Consider the following 16,670-nt stretch of genomic DNA (forward strand, 5'->3'; position numbering starts at 1 on the left):
TTGCCTTTTGAGTATTTTGGTAGCTGCGAAAATGGGTATCAATCAACTTCAAATTCAGGTGGGAATATTAATGGCCTACCATGCATGTAATTAACCATGCATGGGAGTTGGGACTTTGGATAGGTGGGCGGGCGAGCGAATACCTATATTTGTCTGCCAAAGCTCATCATCTAATTTAAACTAATCTAATTCCATACGCGGTTTATGAAGAAGAAGAAGAAACATCATCCATCAAACCAGTTAGGATGTTCATCTCTCTACCCAAATCGTCGGCTGCTTCAAGTGTCAAAAATTTTAAGATGAACATCTCTTTATATATATGCATATATATATATATAGTTGTCCTCTTTTGTTTTTTGTCTCTTTATTTTACTTCACCTGAGACAACAAATAAAAATGTGAAAAACGGAGCCTCACCATGTGTTTATTAAATGCTTCTTCTTTGTAATAAAAAATAAATAAAAAACCTGGTGGTTTCACTTATTGAAAGAAAGAAAAACTATAGTTGGACGAATTTATGAAGTGTCTAGCGAGGCCAATTGGAGCATATCGGTCCCACAGCGTAATGTGATATTATATTCTTATGGTTACCTGGCAGTGCAAATCCTATTGGGAAACAGTGATAGTGACATCAAAGCCTTAAAATATCATTGAAAGGAAATTGTAAATATATGAAAACATATCGGCAGAGATGAGGATAGATTTTGCCACAAAATGATAAGTTTTCTTCTCACTTTAATATGGGTTAAATTTTCTTCTAGACAGGCGAGTGAGTGAGACCATGGAAGCTTTATCTCTGCCTTTCTTTTCTTCCTACTTTCTGCCCACAGAATAGAAAATAAAGAATCTGTGGATTCAGTGCGCAGTAAGCAAGTAACACACTCAACACCCCCTCGTACCCACGTCCACTAACCCCAGTTTTGGTATTTAGATCAAATACAAAGATTAATCATTTGCATCTATCAAACTTGAGAGATAAAAAGAAATTAGTATACAAAACTCTACATTTTAATAAAGTAGACAGAAGATCATATGGGACCTTTTTCTCTAACCTTTACAATAAAAAAGAAACAACCTTATTCTAAAGAGAAACAAGAAAAATATAATGCAAACTCAAATTGATATAGAGTGCCAACCTATATATATATATATATATTTTAATGCTTGATACAATCCCAAATTTACATACAACAAAATTTAGCCAGCACCCACATGTTTTGACCCAAGCTCACAGTATTCATTAATTCTCCTAAGATGTGTCTATAAATACTCTGAAAAATGAGATTCATAGACATCTTCTAACGTATCATTATCCAAATTCGGTGCTTCTTGAGCAGCAGCTCAGAAAGTTCACTGCCTGACACCAGAGATTAATCAGAATAGAATGTGCATTGTTGTGTTTGTTTGGCAAGCTCACCCTGAGTACCCACTCCTCCTCTTGCTCAACAGAGATGAATACCACAACAGGTGAAGCGCCTTTTGCTTTCTCTTTCACATACTCGCAGACACTAACAATGGGTGCTTGTGTTTTCCAGGCCTACAAAAGCTGTGGGATGGTGGGAAGGAGGCGAGATACTGGGGGGGCAAGACGAGGTTGCTGGCGGGACATGGCTGGCTTGTTCGAGAGCTGGCAGAGTGGCTTTCCTCACAAATGTCTTGGAGCTCCATACTATTCCACAGGCCAAAAGCAGAGGTGACCTCCCTCGTCGTTTCTTGCAGGTACCAACCAACACTAGTCTTTCACTCTTCATTTGTTGCCCATTACACGGGCAGATATTGCTAAATGGTTTGATACCATTTTGAATGGTTGCAGAGCACAAAGAGTCCCCATGAATTTGCTGAGGAAGTCGCCAAAGAAGCTCACCACTACAATGGATTTAACCTCATAACTGCCGATCTTTCCTCCAACACCATGGTTTATGTGTCCAACACCCCAAAAGGGGAGCCTTCTGAGATTCAGGACGTCCCTCCCGGCATCCATGTGCTTTCCAATGCAAAACTCAACTCCCCTTGGCATAAGGTGAGGAAAGATAGTTATCTTCACCTGTTATGAGAATCATCTTACATAAGAAACAAAACAAATTAAAACAACACGACCCAATGCCAATGTCAAATCTGTTTTTCTAACTTTTGGTTCCAAGAACAACAAAAATGCAAATAAGAATTACAGAGGAGAACAAGTAGCCTTAGGAGCTTCTTTCCAATGTATTATGGGAATTTACTAAGAAGGTAAATAGTTGTCTTGAAGACGCAAGTTTAAAACTTAACTGAGGACTGCAGCCTGCAGGACAGCCTTCGGCTACAAAAATCCTAAACCAACCTGTTCAAATTCCTCTTCTCTTACAGGCACAACGCTTGGGAGTGAATTTCACCCAACTTCTTAGCGAACACGCAGACAAAGAAATTCCAGTGAATGAGATGGTAGAAAGACTAATGAGAGACACAGTTAAAGCTGATGAGAGCAAGTTACCTCGCATTTGTTCCCTTGATTGGGAGTGGAATTTAAGCCCCATTTTCGTCAAAGTTGACACACCACTGGTGGGTATCACAACTACAATCCTCCATTTTCCAAGTTAAAAAACAAGAGGAAAAAAAAACAATTTAAATTCCTTTAAATTTAATTGTCTATCTATGATGTATAGGGACTTTATGGGACTAGAAGCACAGCTGCATTGACAGTTAGAGGTGGAGAAGTGAACTTCTATGAGACTTACCTGGAGAACAAAAAGTGGAAGGAGCATACAGTCAAATACAGAATTGAGAAGTCCAAGTAGATGAAGACTGAATGCCATCAATTACAAACTTGCGGTGCTTCGGTGTCTATGCGTTCATCCTTCTACCTATGTCTGTTTGAATGCACCAATATTCAAAGCTGGTACAAGGATAACTCTATACTTCTCCATCACCATTCTGGCCTAAAGAATAACATGCTGCAGTTGTAATTCTTGAATCCTGAAGTAAATGTTTGTAAAAGCTCGACTCCAATGAGTTACAATAACACCATACAAAGCCTTTATCTTACTATGTGGGGGTCAGCTACATGAATTCCAGCTCTCCATTCATTTTTATCTATGGTTGTATCTTCAATAAAACTCTTGTAAATAATATCATACCTAAGTATCTCCACTAAGTTTTTCTTGATTTTCCTCTTACCTTTTTTGTTAAATACTTGTTCCATTCCAACAACCCTCCCCATAGAAACCCCTATGGGTCTTCTTCTAACATGATCAAATTATCTTAATCATGTCTCATACATCTTGTCTCAGCAGGAGCCGCTTCAACCTTATTAAGAATAATCTCATTTCTAATTTTACCTTCTTTCTTGTATGACCACACACACATCCATCTTAAATCCTCATCTCCATTATGATCATATTTTGCACATGTTGGTGCTTTACTACCCAAAATTTTGTGCCATATAACAAAATTGGTCTTATAAAACTTTTCTTTCAGATTCAATGGAATCTTATTATCATATAAAATGTCAGATGCACTTTTTCAATTTAACCGTCTTGCCTTAATTCTATGGTTAACATACTCAAACTCCAATGAGCATGAGAATAAATATAGATACACACCAAGCAATACACAGAATCTGGAATCCATATACAAGAACCAGCAAATTATAAACAAGTACTCCCATGAAAAAGAAGAAAGGAAAGGGGGAAAAAAGTGTCCACATCCTGTAGAAATTTTTCCTTTTTAAAAAAAAAGCATACTAGAATGCTAGAACAATTGATCTGCTTTCAAAATTCAAACTTTGCTTTCCAAATTAATCAAGATTGGAGAGTTCAATGTATTGTTTCAAGTAGGACAATTGTAACTGTCAGGCATTCTGACCGGTGAATCAAATACATCCAAAAAATTGATTTCTAGACGAGGTATATATGATTATATGAACATTGATCATCAATTTGATTAAGCAAACTTCCCAATTTAGTTAGCATTTACAGTTGAAGATCAAGTCCTAAGTGGCTACCTTATTCTGAGAAGTAACATAGCAAAAGGACAACTTCAAACCAAAACACTCAAACTATGGAAAAGGACCACTCCAAACCAACTGATTCATATTAAAGATTCGAAATATTTATGCCTTTGACAAAAAATAATAATAATAATGAACTCACTTTGACGAGTCAACTCACAAGGGGCCATAGGCCGCATACCAGATCTCTTTCTATGAACCAAACAAAAAAAAGTTGATTTACGTTAAAGTGGGGTAACAAGTTAATATGGATAACACACAACTTTTTTTTATTATGTTGACTGCCATAAAGGACAGTGAATCTTGACCCCTATGCATACAAGTAACATAAAAAATTACAATCAACAACAAAAGATTTACGAAGTTGATCTAAACTCTAGTAATCATCAAACTTGCAACTCTACTCAGTTAATACAACGTGAAACCTCTCATCTTCCACTCTTTGCACTTGGAACATCCTCACAGAAATGACCATTATGCATATTCCCATGGAGCTTTGCTATCCTGCAAGTTTAAGCAATCTTCTTTGTGACCCTTAAACAAGACAGCAATAACACAAGTGATGGTTAACTGATCAGCACGAGCTGATATTGTATCCACGTCCATTCTCATTCAACATACTAAAGCAATCCAAATTATAGATAACATAGCATGTGATGTGACATTACCCTAGTCCTGAAATTGTGATGTTTTTGACAACTTGAAACTGGATCAAGTGGTGTGCCTCAAAGGAGTAACAAGGGCACTTTGAGCTCTCCTCCAACTTATCTTTTGCAAATAACAGGAAATAAACAGCTGACGAGAAGACCAATGCCATAGAAGCACATGAAAACCACAACAAAATTTCTTAAAAGGACATGCAAAGACGAGCATCAGTAGTGAAGATTTGTCAACAGGTAAACTTACCTGAAGTTCAGAGATCAAGTGTAAGGCATCATATGCTAGTCTTTTGCACTATTATGGCAAGGGAATAAACGCATGTAAAACTATGTGCGCATGTTGTCTGCATGTGTGTGCGTCAGACTGCCAACACATGCCATGAAGCCAAACAAAGGAAGATACTGATAATGAAACAAAAATGCACCTGGTGGTGGCATCTGTGAGATGGGAATTAGTTGGAGAAACGTGGCAGGTGAGTGGAAATATAAAGTTGGGTGAAAATCTTAGTAAAGGTCTGTGCAAGTTAATATCAAGCGTAAAGATACAATGCACTTGAATGAAAAAGAAGCAAAACTGAATGAGCTTTGGTGAGTGCTCAAAGATGAAGTATCAAACAAAACATGCTATTGAGAATAATAATCCAATTCTAGATCGTGGGGAAGAAAACATTTTTTCCCAACAACAACAATCACGAGCCGGAATCCCACTAGGTGAGGTCAGCTACATGGAATTCGGACCTCCAGAAACCAATGTTTTCCTAACAATTTTAAAAAGAAATTTCTGTTTAGTAGCAACTGCGTTTTTGAAGATAACAAATTCATTTTATCAAGTTTCAAATATGCACTATCATGAGCACGTTTTAGGCCTAATTAGGCAAATTCAATTAGACTCTCTTCCAACTATATTTTCTTATTCTTTGCGTTTTCCACAGCCGAGGCTTTCTAAGCCTCAAATCGACATCATATCAGATGATATAAAGACGCCAAAAAAATGCTCAAATATACAAGGACGTCAAACTAGACCTCCTTTCTCGCTGCACTTGTTGAATTCAACATCCTGACGAACCACCTCTGGGCGATGCCTTCTGATGGCTCCAGGAAACTACGGCGCAGTGAGTGGACAGATGTGCTATGATTGGGAAATTGAACTAAAACAGAGAACAAAAACCGTTGCCTGAAACCAAACAAGAAAGCCGATAATAAGTGGCCAAGCCGGAAAAACAATAGACCATCAGAAACGGCGAAACTTTTTGACGATGGAGGGGAACGACGGCGGCGGCGAATTTGGCCTTTCAAAACCCTAATAATAACTGAACCAGTGGGGAGGGTCCCCAATGCATTGCGCACTAACTAAATAAACCCTATCCGACCCGAATCCTGGCTGGCATCTTTATCTTCTTGTCGTATAATTTTAGCCAAAAATATCCAGGGTCAAGTTTATGCACGCGGAGTTGCTCCCTCTTCCATCTCTCTCAGTCCCTGCCCCCTAAAATGGGCTGCACCAGCAATTTACATAATAGCCACTTAATTTGTTTTTGCAAGATTATTATTTTCAAACACTCTCTATTTTTTTTTATTATATTATAAATAATTTATTTATTTTTTTTACTTTAAAAATTATGTTTACTTTAGTTATATTTTCTATATTCCTACTATTATATTTTTCAATGAAGCTTTGTATTTCGATGGTGACGCTTACAATAAAAATGATAATGACAATATCTCCAACAATAACCATTGTAAGAAGGAGAATAAGAGCTGTGATGGATGATGACAGAGCCAAAAAAGGTGAAGGATTTAGCCTTCATTATTTAGATGGTGAGCAAAATCGAAGATGATAAGTTGGTTTGGAGTAGCTTCTTTTGTCCTTGTTGGGGCAAAAGCGCTGCAAAACATATCGTTAGTGCACAAAAACTAAAGTCAAAAGAGTAAATCGATAACAGTAACAAGAAGAACACGAAGTAAACTCTCTAATTCGATCAATAAATAGCAATCACGAAGACTGCTCAAAGACTCAAATATGGGCATCCAACACCACTTAGGCAACATCGAGAATAGGCACACCAAAACCACAAAGGAAAGCCCCGAAAAATGCCCAATAGCCATAATCCCCAAATCGCCCCCGACCTTCTCGGTCAAAATGAAAAAAACCCCCTTGCCATAGAAAACTCCACACACAGTAAAGACCACTGAAGAAGCAAAGGATCACAAAGATGGTGGGTTCAACAAATGACCAAAAAGCTTACTAAAGAGAAGACAACAACACTGAATAAATAGGCATCATAAACGCCATTGACGGACAGTCACAATGCACAAGAAAAGTGCGGCACCTAGCAAGGAAATGAGCATCGAATCAAGATAAAAATGCAATCATGGATAATCGGTCAAGCATAGAAAGAGGGAGAGAGCAAATCGGCCACCACAACAAATCAACAAAGGGTTAAAACATTTTATATGGAGGGTTTAGGGCAAGACAATGGGCTTGGGCTTCAAGGTGGGCTTTCCTCTTATTTGAGCAAATGGGCTATGGCTTGTCTTCCAGTCGAGTTACCAATAAATGTGTTGAACTTCATTTACGGGCCAAGACCTATGAAACTTAAACACACTCAATTACATCACCGTCTTAGGCCTCATTAAAAAACACAAAACTAATAATTTCCTTTGTTAAAATTTTGGTTTAACGAATGAAATTAGCTGCATTTGAGACGGCCTAATTTGGAGTATACAATATGTCTGCGCTATTCTCTGTTTACATTTGAATTTTAGAAGCGTTGGAAAATTATACAATGATTTATGTTATAATTGGAGTTTTTTCAAAATAATATGTTTCATTAAGCATTCTCTATATAATTCCTCTTATAAATTTCTTTAATTAAACATCCACATCGCACAGTGAATAATCACGTAATCATCTAATCTCAATTTTTGTAATATTTTTAAAAATTATACGCGATACTCCTAAAGTTTTAAATAATTATCAAAATAACTCTTAACATTTAAAAAAATATAGTGAATATCTTAAAATTTAATACTAATTGCAATTTCTTCCATTTCTATAGTTAATCCCGTTAAACTTTAAGAACATAACTTAAAAACTTTTATATTTAAACGTTTATTTTATTTCATTTTTTTGTTTATTTCTTTTCCATCTCCTTTGTTTATTTATATCTCTACCATGTCTATTGGTAAAGAGGGCAATTCATGGTGGTGACAGAGATGAAAGAGGCATCTATTTGCAACGGTTATTCATCAGAGGATGGGAACTACATTCATTGCACATGCAAGGGATGCACATCTAGAGTTAATTTCGTCTCTCTTATATTTTTGTTTTTTACTCTCGAATTGTAGAGGTGAAGAAGGCTAGTCACAATGGTTACAATGACAGTGGGGGCATCTACCATACACCCAAGAAGGGGTGAAATTAGGTGTTTAATAATTTTCAAATTTTGTAAAAGTTTGCAATATAAATATGAAAAGCAATGAGTTATAAGTAAGAAGATAAAAAACAAAGTATGCAAATGACATAAGAATATAGAGTGATTTAGTTTTAACATAACGTAAGTCTACTACTCTAACTTCTTAGTTATAAATTTTGAATGAATATCTACTTTAATATATATAATATTTTATAATAAATAATATAAATATATTATAATATATTTTTATATTTCATATATAATATATAAATATATATAATATATTTGTATGGGGTTATAAAAGGCTAATGGATGTTTTAGTCTTTTTATTTGTTAAAAACATTCTTAAGTTCATGAGAAACTTAGGTTGCGTTCTCTTTGCTATTTTCAAGTCATTTTTAGTTTTCAATTTTCTAAAATAATGAAAACGCGTTCTCTTTGCTGTTTTTTAAAATATATTTTTTAAAACAAAAAAAAAAAATTGTAAAGAAAACTCAAAACAACAAAAAGTTGTTTTGAGTGTTTTCATTCAAAACAAAATCTAAACTTAAAATACATCTATTTATTTATTTATTCATATTTTATTATTGTAATGGAAAAAAATATTACAAAATTCATTAACTTTAAAATGTATATATTTTTTTAATAATATATTAATATTAAATATTTATAATTTACTTAATAATCAAATTTATTGAATAAAATATCATTAAAAAAATATTTTCAAAATTTCAAAGAGAACGTGTTTTCTAATTTTCTGTTTTGAAAAATAGTTTTTCAAAATGACAAAGAGAATGCGTTTTCAATTTTCTAAAAATAGATTATCAAAACAGAAAACCGAAAATGAATTCAAAACTGAAAACTGAAAACTGAAAATTGAAAAGCAAAGAGAACGCAGCCTTAGATTCCCAACCCCCATAAAATTTTTTTTGTGGAAAAGTTGCTTAAAAATTGTTCTCGAGAATTCTATTTTTTAGTATTCTTTTTATAAAAAGGTTATACCAAACATAGAAATACAGATTCTTAACCTAACATTTACAAAAATTTTAAAATTTCTCCTGTACCAAACCAAATGCACCTAAAGAATACACTCTCCAACTTATTATCATCAAACTCACTTTCTCTTGCACTTGTACTTATGCTTAAAAAATAAAAAGATAAAAAAATAAAAATTAATTTGGCCAATGGCCGCATGACCTATCTCCGCCATTAATACCCATATATTTATAATGTCAATGTATATATAAATATTTATTCATTTATTTCCTATATTTATCCATTAAGTTATGGATTGGAAGACTCCTACATTTCTTAATGAAAACATAGTTTTTTTTTGGTTATTTTCTATTATATGTATATATATAAATTAAACCCATTCCATTTAACATTGTATCAACACTTATTTTTATTTAAATTTTATTAAGAAATAAAATACAACTGCTAATCATCATTCTGTAAATATAAATTTCCACTTCAAATGGTTTATATATGTTATATGTTGAGATCATTTTTTACTTGACACCCTTTTAATATGACTCATAATATAATAATTAAGATAGTGTTTATTAATTACTGGATATAACATAAAATATAAGATATAAGAAGCATGCCGAACTTTTTAACTTTCTAACATATTTGTTAAATTTATCTAAGAATAGTTGAAAAAACCCTCGTGTGTCTCTTATATGACTTTTTACAAATAAATTTACCTGGCATTTTATAAATAAGCCCAAATTACTCATATACCCTTATATAAACCTTTACCTATTTCTTTTCATACCTTCATCTTCTTTCTCACCATCAAACTTTTCCTTGTTCATCGATTTTTATTCACCTTCATCTTCTTCCTCACCCATTTATGTTCTCACCCGAGTTCTTTGTCTCTTTTCTCACCTATTTGATCTTCCCATTTTGTTTGCTTCAACGTTCATCTTCTCATCGATTTTTCTCTTCCTTCTTTTTTTTTTTGATTTTTTAAATTATTTTATTTTATTTTATATTTTATTATTTAATATAAAAATATGTTTTGGTAATTTTTTATAATGAAAATATTTTATTATTATAACTCCACCTATAATTATTTATAAATCTTTTTAAAATATATTTTTGAACATGGATTTAAAAAACAAAACACTATTTTTATTTTATATTTGTTGATAATTCACATTAATCATAAAATATTATTTTAATAATAAATTTATTCTTGATGTTAATATATAATTTTGAATGAATTTAATAATAAGAATATTTTAATAAAAAATTCTTATCTAATTGTTTATCATATGCATTTAATAAATATATGAAAAGAAAATATATAATCCTCAATAAAATATAAAAATTTTAACAAATAATCTAATAAAAATATTAGAATATTTTTTTAACCCAATATTAATCATTTTATGTATTGATTTAAAAAATATTTTGATCTTATCTTAAGATTTTTTTATTTTACTCATTAAACGCTATTTAAGTACACCAGGGAGGAATTGCTTTACTCCTATTATGATAATGCAATGCAAGTCTGTTGGTAATATGAACGAATGCCGTGAAATTACACGGATCGTTGACGTGGCATGAAAATTTCGTAATCCCGCCCAAACCCCTGATTTCATTTCGTCCGCGATTGAATTTCAATTTCGCATCCGCAGCTTATTATCTCCGCCTTTCGGCGATCCTTAAGGCCTTTCTGCACCTTTCTCTCTCCCTCTCTCTCCCTCTTGCGCAAGCCCTAACCCTAACCGCAAGGTTTTCACAAACGGCAAGTCCTACCGATTCTGAGTCGATTTTAGCTGTATTTTTTATGGATTTTAATAAATAATTTCAGTGCTTGTTACTGATTCGCCTCTTCGACTGCAGGATTCGCCATGAAAGGAGGAAAATCGAATGCCAAGGCAGACAATAAGTAAGTTCATTGCTCCTTGTAATCTACCAACGTTTTTTTGTTTGATCTATTTTATTTGTATTTTAATCGCCACGATTGGAATGAAAATAAATAGCTAAATCGAAGCCGTATAGATCTCGATTCCTTTTCGCTTTCTTTTGGTTTTACGTGTCAATTATGTTTGGGTTTTTGGTGAGCAAGGCTGTCTGTGAAGAAAGGAGCTGCAAAAGCAGGCAGAAAATCAAGTAAGAAGGAAAAGGACCCTAACAAGCCTAAGAGGCCTCCGAGCGCTTTCTTCGTCTTCATGTGCGTGCTTTGTTTTTAATGTACCTTGTTGTTGACATTGACGTGGCGAAGATTTATGCTGCTGGTTTCATTTTTTTTTTCCCTCGAAGTATTTAGTTGATTCCCAATTCCTTCTTGCAGGGAAGAGTTCCGACAACAGTACAAAGAGAAACATCCAAACAACAAATCTGTCTCTGTAGTAAGTATTTTCCGTTGACTTTCAAACCTATATGGATTATTCGGTTGACTAGTTAATCACTTCATAATTTGCGGTCTGGAACTAGGTTGGCAAGGCTGGTGGTGACAAATGGAAGTCATTGTCTGATGCTGTGAGTAATATGCAAAACAATTGATAATTTTTCTTCTGCCTTGATCTGCTGCAATCATTGATTTCAGATTGTAGCCCGTTAAACCAGTTAGTTAACAGAAACTGTTCTCCTAATGTTTAGGAGAAGGCGCCATATATAGACCAGGCAGAGAAGCGAAAGAAGGAATACGAAAAAAAGATGGAAGCTTACAACAAGAAGCTGGTAACTTACCCAAGTCTCTTCTGGTTGTCCACTTTTTGTCTGTATTTTGCTTTTATATAAACATTAGCTGTTATAATTGTTTTGTTTCTATTAGGTGTCTTATCCCTAAAATTGCCCATATATGTTTCTTATTGTTGTTTTAATAGTACTGGATCTTTCTTTGTTATGCTTTCTGGTTTCTGCCAGCAGTTTTTAGTTAACTAATAGTTGTATTATACTTAATAAAAACAGGCTCAAGGATCTAGTGCTGCAGAGGAGGATGAGTCTGACAAGTCTAGGTCTGAAGTTCATGATGATGAGGAAGATGATGAAGGCAGTGGCGAGGTTTGAATTATTCCTTGTGGATTATATCCAATAATATTTTTAGAAATTTTGTACTTTGTATGTGTTCTTATTTTATGCTATTTTGCATTTACATTGCAGGAGGAAGATGATGACTAAACATTGTCTTTGGTGGTTGCATAGTTTTGTGGCTGTTCTAGTGTTTGAATCAGTCTGTTAACCTCCTTGGGTTCTTAGCAACATTTGACAATTTCCAGTACCAATGACTTTACCCCTGCTATCAAATTGTTTTGCCATCTAGATAAGTGGATAGTGGATAGAATTTAATCTCATTTCTCTCTGTATCTTGTAACTGAGTAATGTAGAGCAAGTTATGCATTTTCATGGTTTTAGTTATTGTATAGCATGTTTCCCATTAGTTTATGTTTTTTCCTTTTTTGTCTGGAAATTTTTATTGCCTATTATGTTAGAGATATATCTATGATTTGCATTTGATATTGGCCTTGCCCGTCATTGATTTGTCCTTCTTCTAATTAATTGCCTTGTCAGATCACCCTGTCCTTTATTCTTATTTTTCTTTTCAGCAGTGAAGCCTAGGGAAGCTTGCAATGTTTTTAAAATATAGTGGCAAATCCTTGATGGGATGACAAAAGTAATTATGCTTTCCCTTGTCATACTAAGTGAATTCTTTTTTTATCTTTTAATTTTTAATCCTTTTGTGTTACTGAGTAATTTATTGTAATGGATTTTTATGGGTTTGAATGTGTATGCATGCTTTATGCTGTGAATTAACCATTTTAATTTTTTGTTTGCTTGTATTTCTTGAGTTAAGACAGCTGGTTCAGGTTGTCCCCTTGTTTGCTCCAATTGTGCTTGTCATTTGTTTTGAATAGGTCTGTCTGGTTTGTCTTCTAATACTGGCTGAAAGTGTTAAGATGGTTTATTTATAAGTTTAAATTTGGTAAATGTGTTTGCATCAACAGTTTGTGCAGGTTGTAATTGCATTGCTTCTTTGAAGCTATGTTTTATTGAGCTTCTAGCTTTCTTGTTTCAAGTTTTTACTATTGGTTATCATTTTTTCATTGTATTTTGATTTTGTTTTCAATTGGGATAAAATAAAAATTTACAATTGATGTGTAGTTTACAAGAAAAGATAGAATTAGGAATATGGGATTTCATAGTAATATTGAAGTGGTTTCTATCAATAGATGCTTTTGTAGGTAGGGTGGATGACATATAACAAATCTTAAGCAATAGAGATTGGGAAAGAGAAAAACTTGGTGGAAATTTTAGGTCAATTGGGTAATAATTATATTGGATGTATATGATCATGGACGGAAATCATTGGTTTATGAGTTATCCCTCGCTTGTGTATGTGCACAATTTGGTTAGATTTTGAAAAATTTAAGGTCCAAGTTGTAAATTATTTTAGTAGTTAAGTTAAATCATTAACTTATAATATGGTTTTGTTTAAAAATTAATTTGGATAGCTTGAATGTTGCATAAATATTTTACCTTTTAAATTGTTAGAACTAGTGTTGTGTGTGTGTGTGTGTGTGTGTATATATATATATATAAAGAAGATATTTTGTCTCATGGTTGTACCTTGGTGTGTGTATATATATATATATCTTATTGTGAATAATAAAATATAATACTTTTACCCTAACCCCTCCCTAGATTTAGTAATTGCTATCGTAGATTGATGCCACCATCATTAATCACTTCATTCGTCGTCAGCTTTTTAGATCTCGTTATTGCTGTGTGAGTTGTTGGTATTCTGCAGCCTCACACCTTGTCACTTCTTCCTTTGGTTTGTCATTCATCACTTCAATAATATTGGTCTTTTGCCATTGTCGATCTTAGTTCTTTGATATTTTGACAGTTGCTTGCGTTTGTCACTTGATCTTTCAACACAATTGGCTTTATGTCAATTGTTGCCTTGTTTTTCTCGTGTAATGCGATTGACAACGACCTTAGATTTGCTTTTGGCTGGTCTTCAATCTTGTGGTCATCTATTAGATTGTCGGCCTCTTTCGTCAATGGTGACCTTAGATCTATTTCTAGTTGGTCTTTTTGGTTTTTGTGGTTGCCTATCGAACCATTGGCTTCTTTAGTCATCGTTAGACACTTGAACAAGTTCTAGGCTATATTTTCAAATTTGGTTTGCAACAACTCTTTTAGATCTTGATTTTGCAGTTTTAGATTTGGTTTGTAGCAACTTTTTTGTTTTAGATATGGTTTGCATAGCTTTTGATTTGTCTATCTAGTTGGTTTTAGGTTTTTCTCTATGGTCTGTTCAAATCTTGGAGTGGTGAGTTTCTATTCAATTGTATTGTGCATGTGGTAGTTCTTGTACATGTACTATTTTTATTTGGTATTTCAACCATTACCATTGACAAATTGAATGGTAAGAACTATATATCTTGGTTAATGTTTGTTTGAATGTGGTTTTGTGGACACAATGTTAGTGACCATTTAACTATGAGGCTCTCTGACATTGCTAAAGCTGATAGGATTGTATGGAATAGCATAGATGCACAATTGGTTACGTTGTTGTGGCAGTCAATGGATGTTGATTTCGTTTCTTTATTTTGTGTCTACGAGAATTGTTTCAATATTTGACCTAATGCTTAGTAGCTATATATTAATGATATTGTACATCTATACATTATCATTAGTAATTTGTTTTGTAGTTAGAAATGAGACTCAAATGTGTCTATTTACTTGGGTCATATTTGGTCAGTTGTGACACATTTCAACGCTACACTCTTGGTTATAGTTGATCTTAATGAGTAGAAGAAGCAAAGAGACAAGTTGTTTATGGTGTTTACCCTTGCTGGACTTGGGCTTGATATGGATAGTGTTTGTACTTGGATCTTAAGTAGTCCCACCATACCTACCATGGAAGAGGTATTTGCTTGGATCTTTCGTAGTACAAAGACATTTTATGGGGCTTCAATTAGAGAGCGATATATCCTTGCCTTTTAAACTCATGGATCTTTCTTTGAAATTGGACCTAGAGGTTGTTTTGGTAGACGTGTTGGGTGTGGTTGCAGTGGTAAGCGCTCTTATTGTAATAATTGTTGTTGCCCTAGTCATTATAAGGATACATGCTATGCACTCTATGGTTGACCTTCCAAGGCCAGTGTTGCAATTCCTTAGGGTGTAGACACACAGTCCATGGTATTTGATATCTTTCATACTGAGCCACTAGTTTCCACATATATGATCTATGCTGAGGAGTTGATTGAGTATTGTTAGTTTTAGGTAGCTTGGCATGCTTTATCTCCCATAGCTTTTATTACCTAGGGATCTCTTTCTTTTGCTCAGTCATCTAGTAGTACTTCTCATATATGTCTTACTCATGCTTACCTTAGTCACTGAATTTTTTATTTTGTTACTTTAGAGCTTATTTTTGGTAATAAATTTTTTTTCTCTTATTTTGATTCCTCTATGTCCTTTCCTCTTATCATTGTGGTTGATGGGTCTAAAACCCTTTCCATTGATATTGGTAGGGTTGATCCATTTTTGTCTATTACTTTTAATTTTGTTTTACATGTCTTTAGTTGCCCATAGTCTCATTTCTATTTGTTGTCTCACTCGTTTGAATTTTTGTGTTATCTTTGATTTTGATTATGATTATGTTCTTGTGCAGGATTGGGGTATAGGGCGGATGATTGGCACTAAACGTGAGTTTAAGGGACTTTATCATTTTGCCTTGCCATTGCTAGTGCTACTATAGGGATATCTTCTCTTTAGATTCATTTTTGGCTTGGTCATCTTCACTTTTCTACTCTTCGATGGATGATTCATTCATTGTTTTCTTTGACTATTCTAGAATATAACTCTTGTCAAATGAGAAAACATGTTTATTCTTATTTTAGTCATCTTAGTAGAGAGATGATGCTCATTTTGATCTTGTATATTTAGACATTTGGGGTCCTAATAGAGCTAAGTTTAAATAGGGTTTTTTCTATTTTGTTACATTTAACTAGAAGAAGTCCTTATATGGGGTGAAGTAATCTCCTCGATGTTGGTTTGATCATTTTAGTTTGGTTATTTAATCATTTTGTATGAGTAAAAGTGAACTTGATTATTTTGTTTTTTGTTGTTATTCTCTTGGTAGAGTCATATTATTAGTAGTGTACGCAAATGACATTGTTATTATAGGAGATGATGGTGTTGGTATTGTGCAGTTGAAGACTTACTTGCATTCTTATGTTTAGACTAAAGATTTGAACAAGTTGAAGTATTTTTTTGGCATTGAGGTAGTTTAATTTGCCTATGGTGTGTGCATCTTTGAAAGGAAGTATGTCTTAGATATTTTTGGAAGAGATTGGTATGGATGATTCTTGGCTTATAGATACTTTTATGAATCTTAATGTTAAGCTTGTATTAGGATGTGGAGGATCCTTTACAATATAGAAGACTAGTTGAGAAACCTAATTACTTTACAATTATATCGTCGGAGGATCCTTTACAATGTAGGAGATTAGTTGAAAAACTTAATTACCTTACAATTACACTATTAGACATCTCTTTTATTGTCGGTGTGATAAGTCAATTATTGGACGCCTTACGTCATAGTTACTAACATGTTTTAGTACATTTCTTGAAATATATTAAAAA

The 16,670-nt window shown here is 33.6% G+C and overlaps 1 protein-coding gene, 1 long non-coding RNA gene and 1 other non-coding gene across 3 annotated transcripts; 1 reads left to right on the plus strand and 2 right to left on the minus strand.

Moving 5' to 3' along the window:
- Positions 1–1,124: 1,124 nt before the first annotated feature.
- LOC127808028 (uncharacterized) lies at positions 1,125–6,081 on the minus strand. The gene is made up of 4 exons (XR_008024853.1): positions 4,654–6,081; positions 2,471–4,489; positions 2,269–2,376; positions 1,125–2,044 (listed from the first exon to the last, which is right to left on the minus strand). It is a non-coding gene; the product is annotated as an uncharacterized LOC127808028 (long non-coding RNA).
- Positions 4,854–4,918, minus strand: LOC127809006 (small nucleolar RNA snoR101). Its single transcript, XR_008025017.1, has one exon. It is a non-coding gene; the product is annotated as a small nucleolar RNA snoR101 (small nucleolar RNA).
- Positions 6,082–10,657: 4,576 nt separating the features above from the next.
- LOC127808029 (HMG1/2-like protein) lies at positions 10,658–12,430 on the plus strand. Its single transcript, XM_052346332.1, has 8 exons — positions 10,658–10,818; positions 10,917–10,962; positions 11,143–11,247; positions 11,368–11,425; positions 11,511–11,555; positions 11,676–11,756; positions 11,988–12,080; positions 12,180–12,430. Exons 2-8 carry the CDS (start codon positions 10,925–10,927, stop codon positions 12,195–12,197), a joined length of 438 nt encoding a protein of 145 aa, XP_052202292.1. The 5' UTR covers positions 10,658–10,818; positions 10,917–10,924; the 3' UTR covers positions 12,198–12,430.
- Positions 12,431–16,670: the final 4,240 nt, after the last annotated feature.

The sequence above is a fragment of the Diospyros lotus genome, chromosome 8, assembly GCF_014633365.1.
Source record: "Diospyros lotus cultivar Yz01 chromosome 8, ASM1463336v1, whole genome shotgun sequence".
In the NCBI taxonomy this organism is placed as follows: domain Eukaryota; kingdom Viridiplantae; phylum Streptophyta; class Magnoliopsida; order Ericales; family Ebenaceae; genus Diospyros; species Diospyros lotus.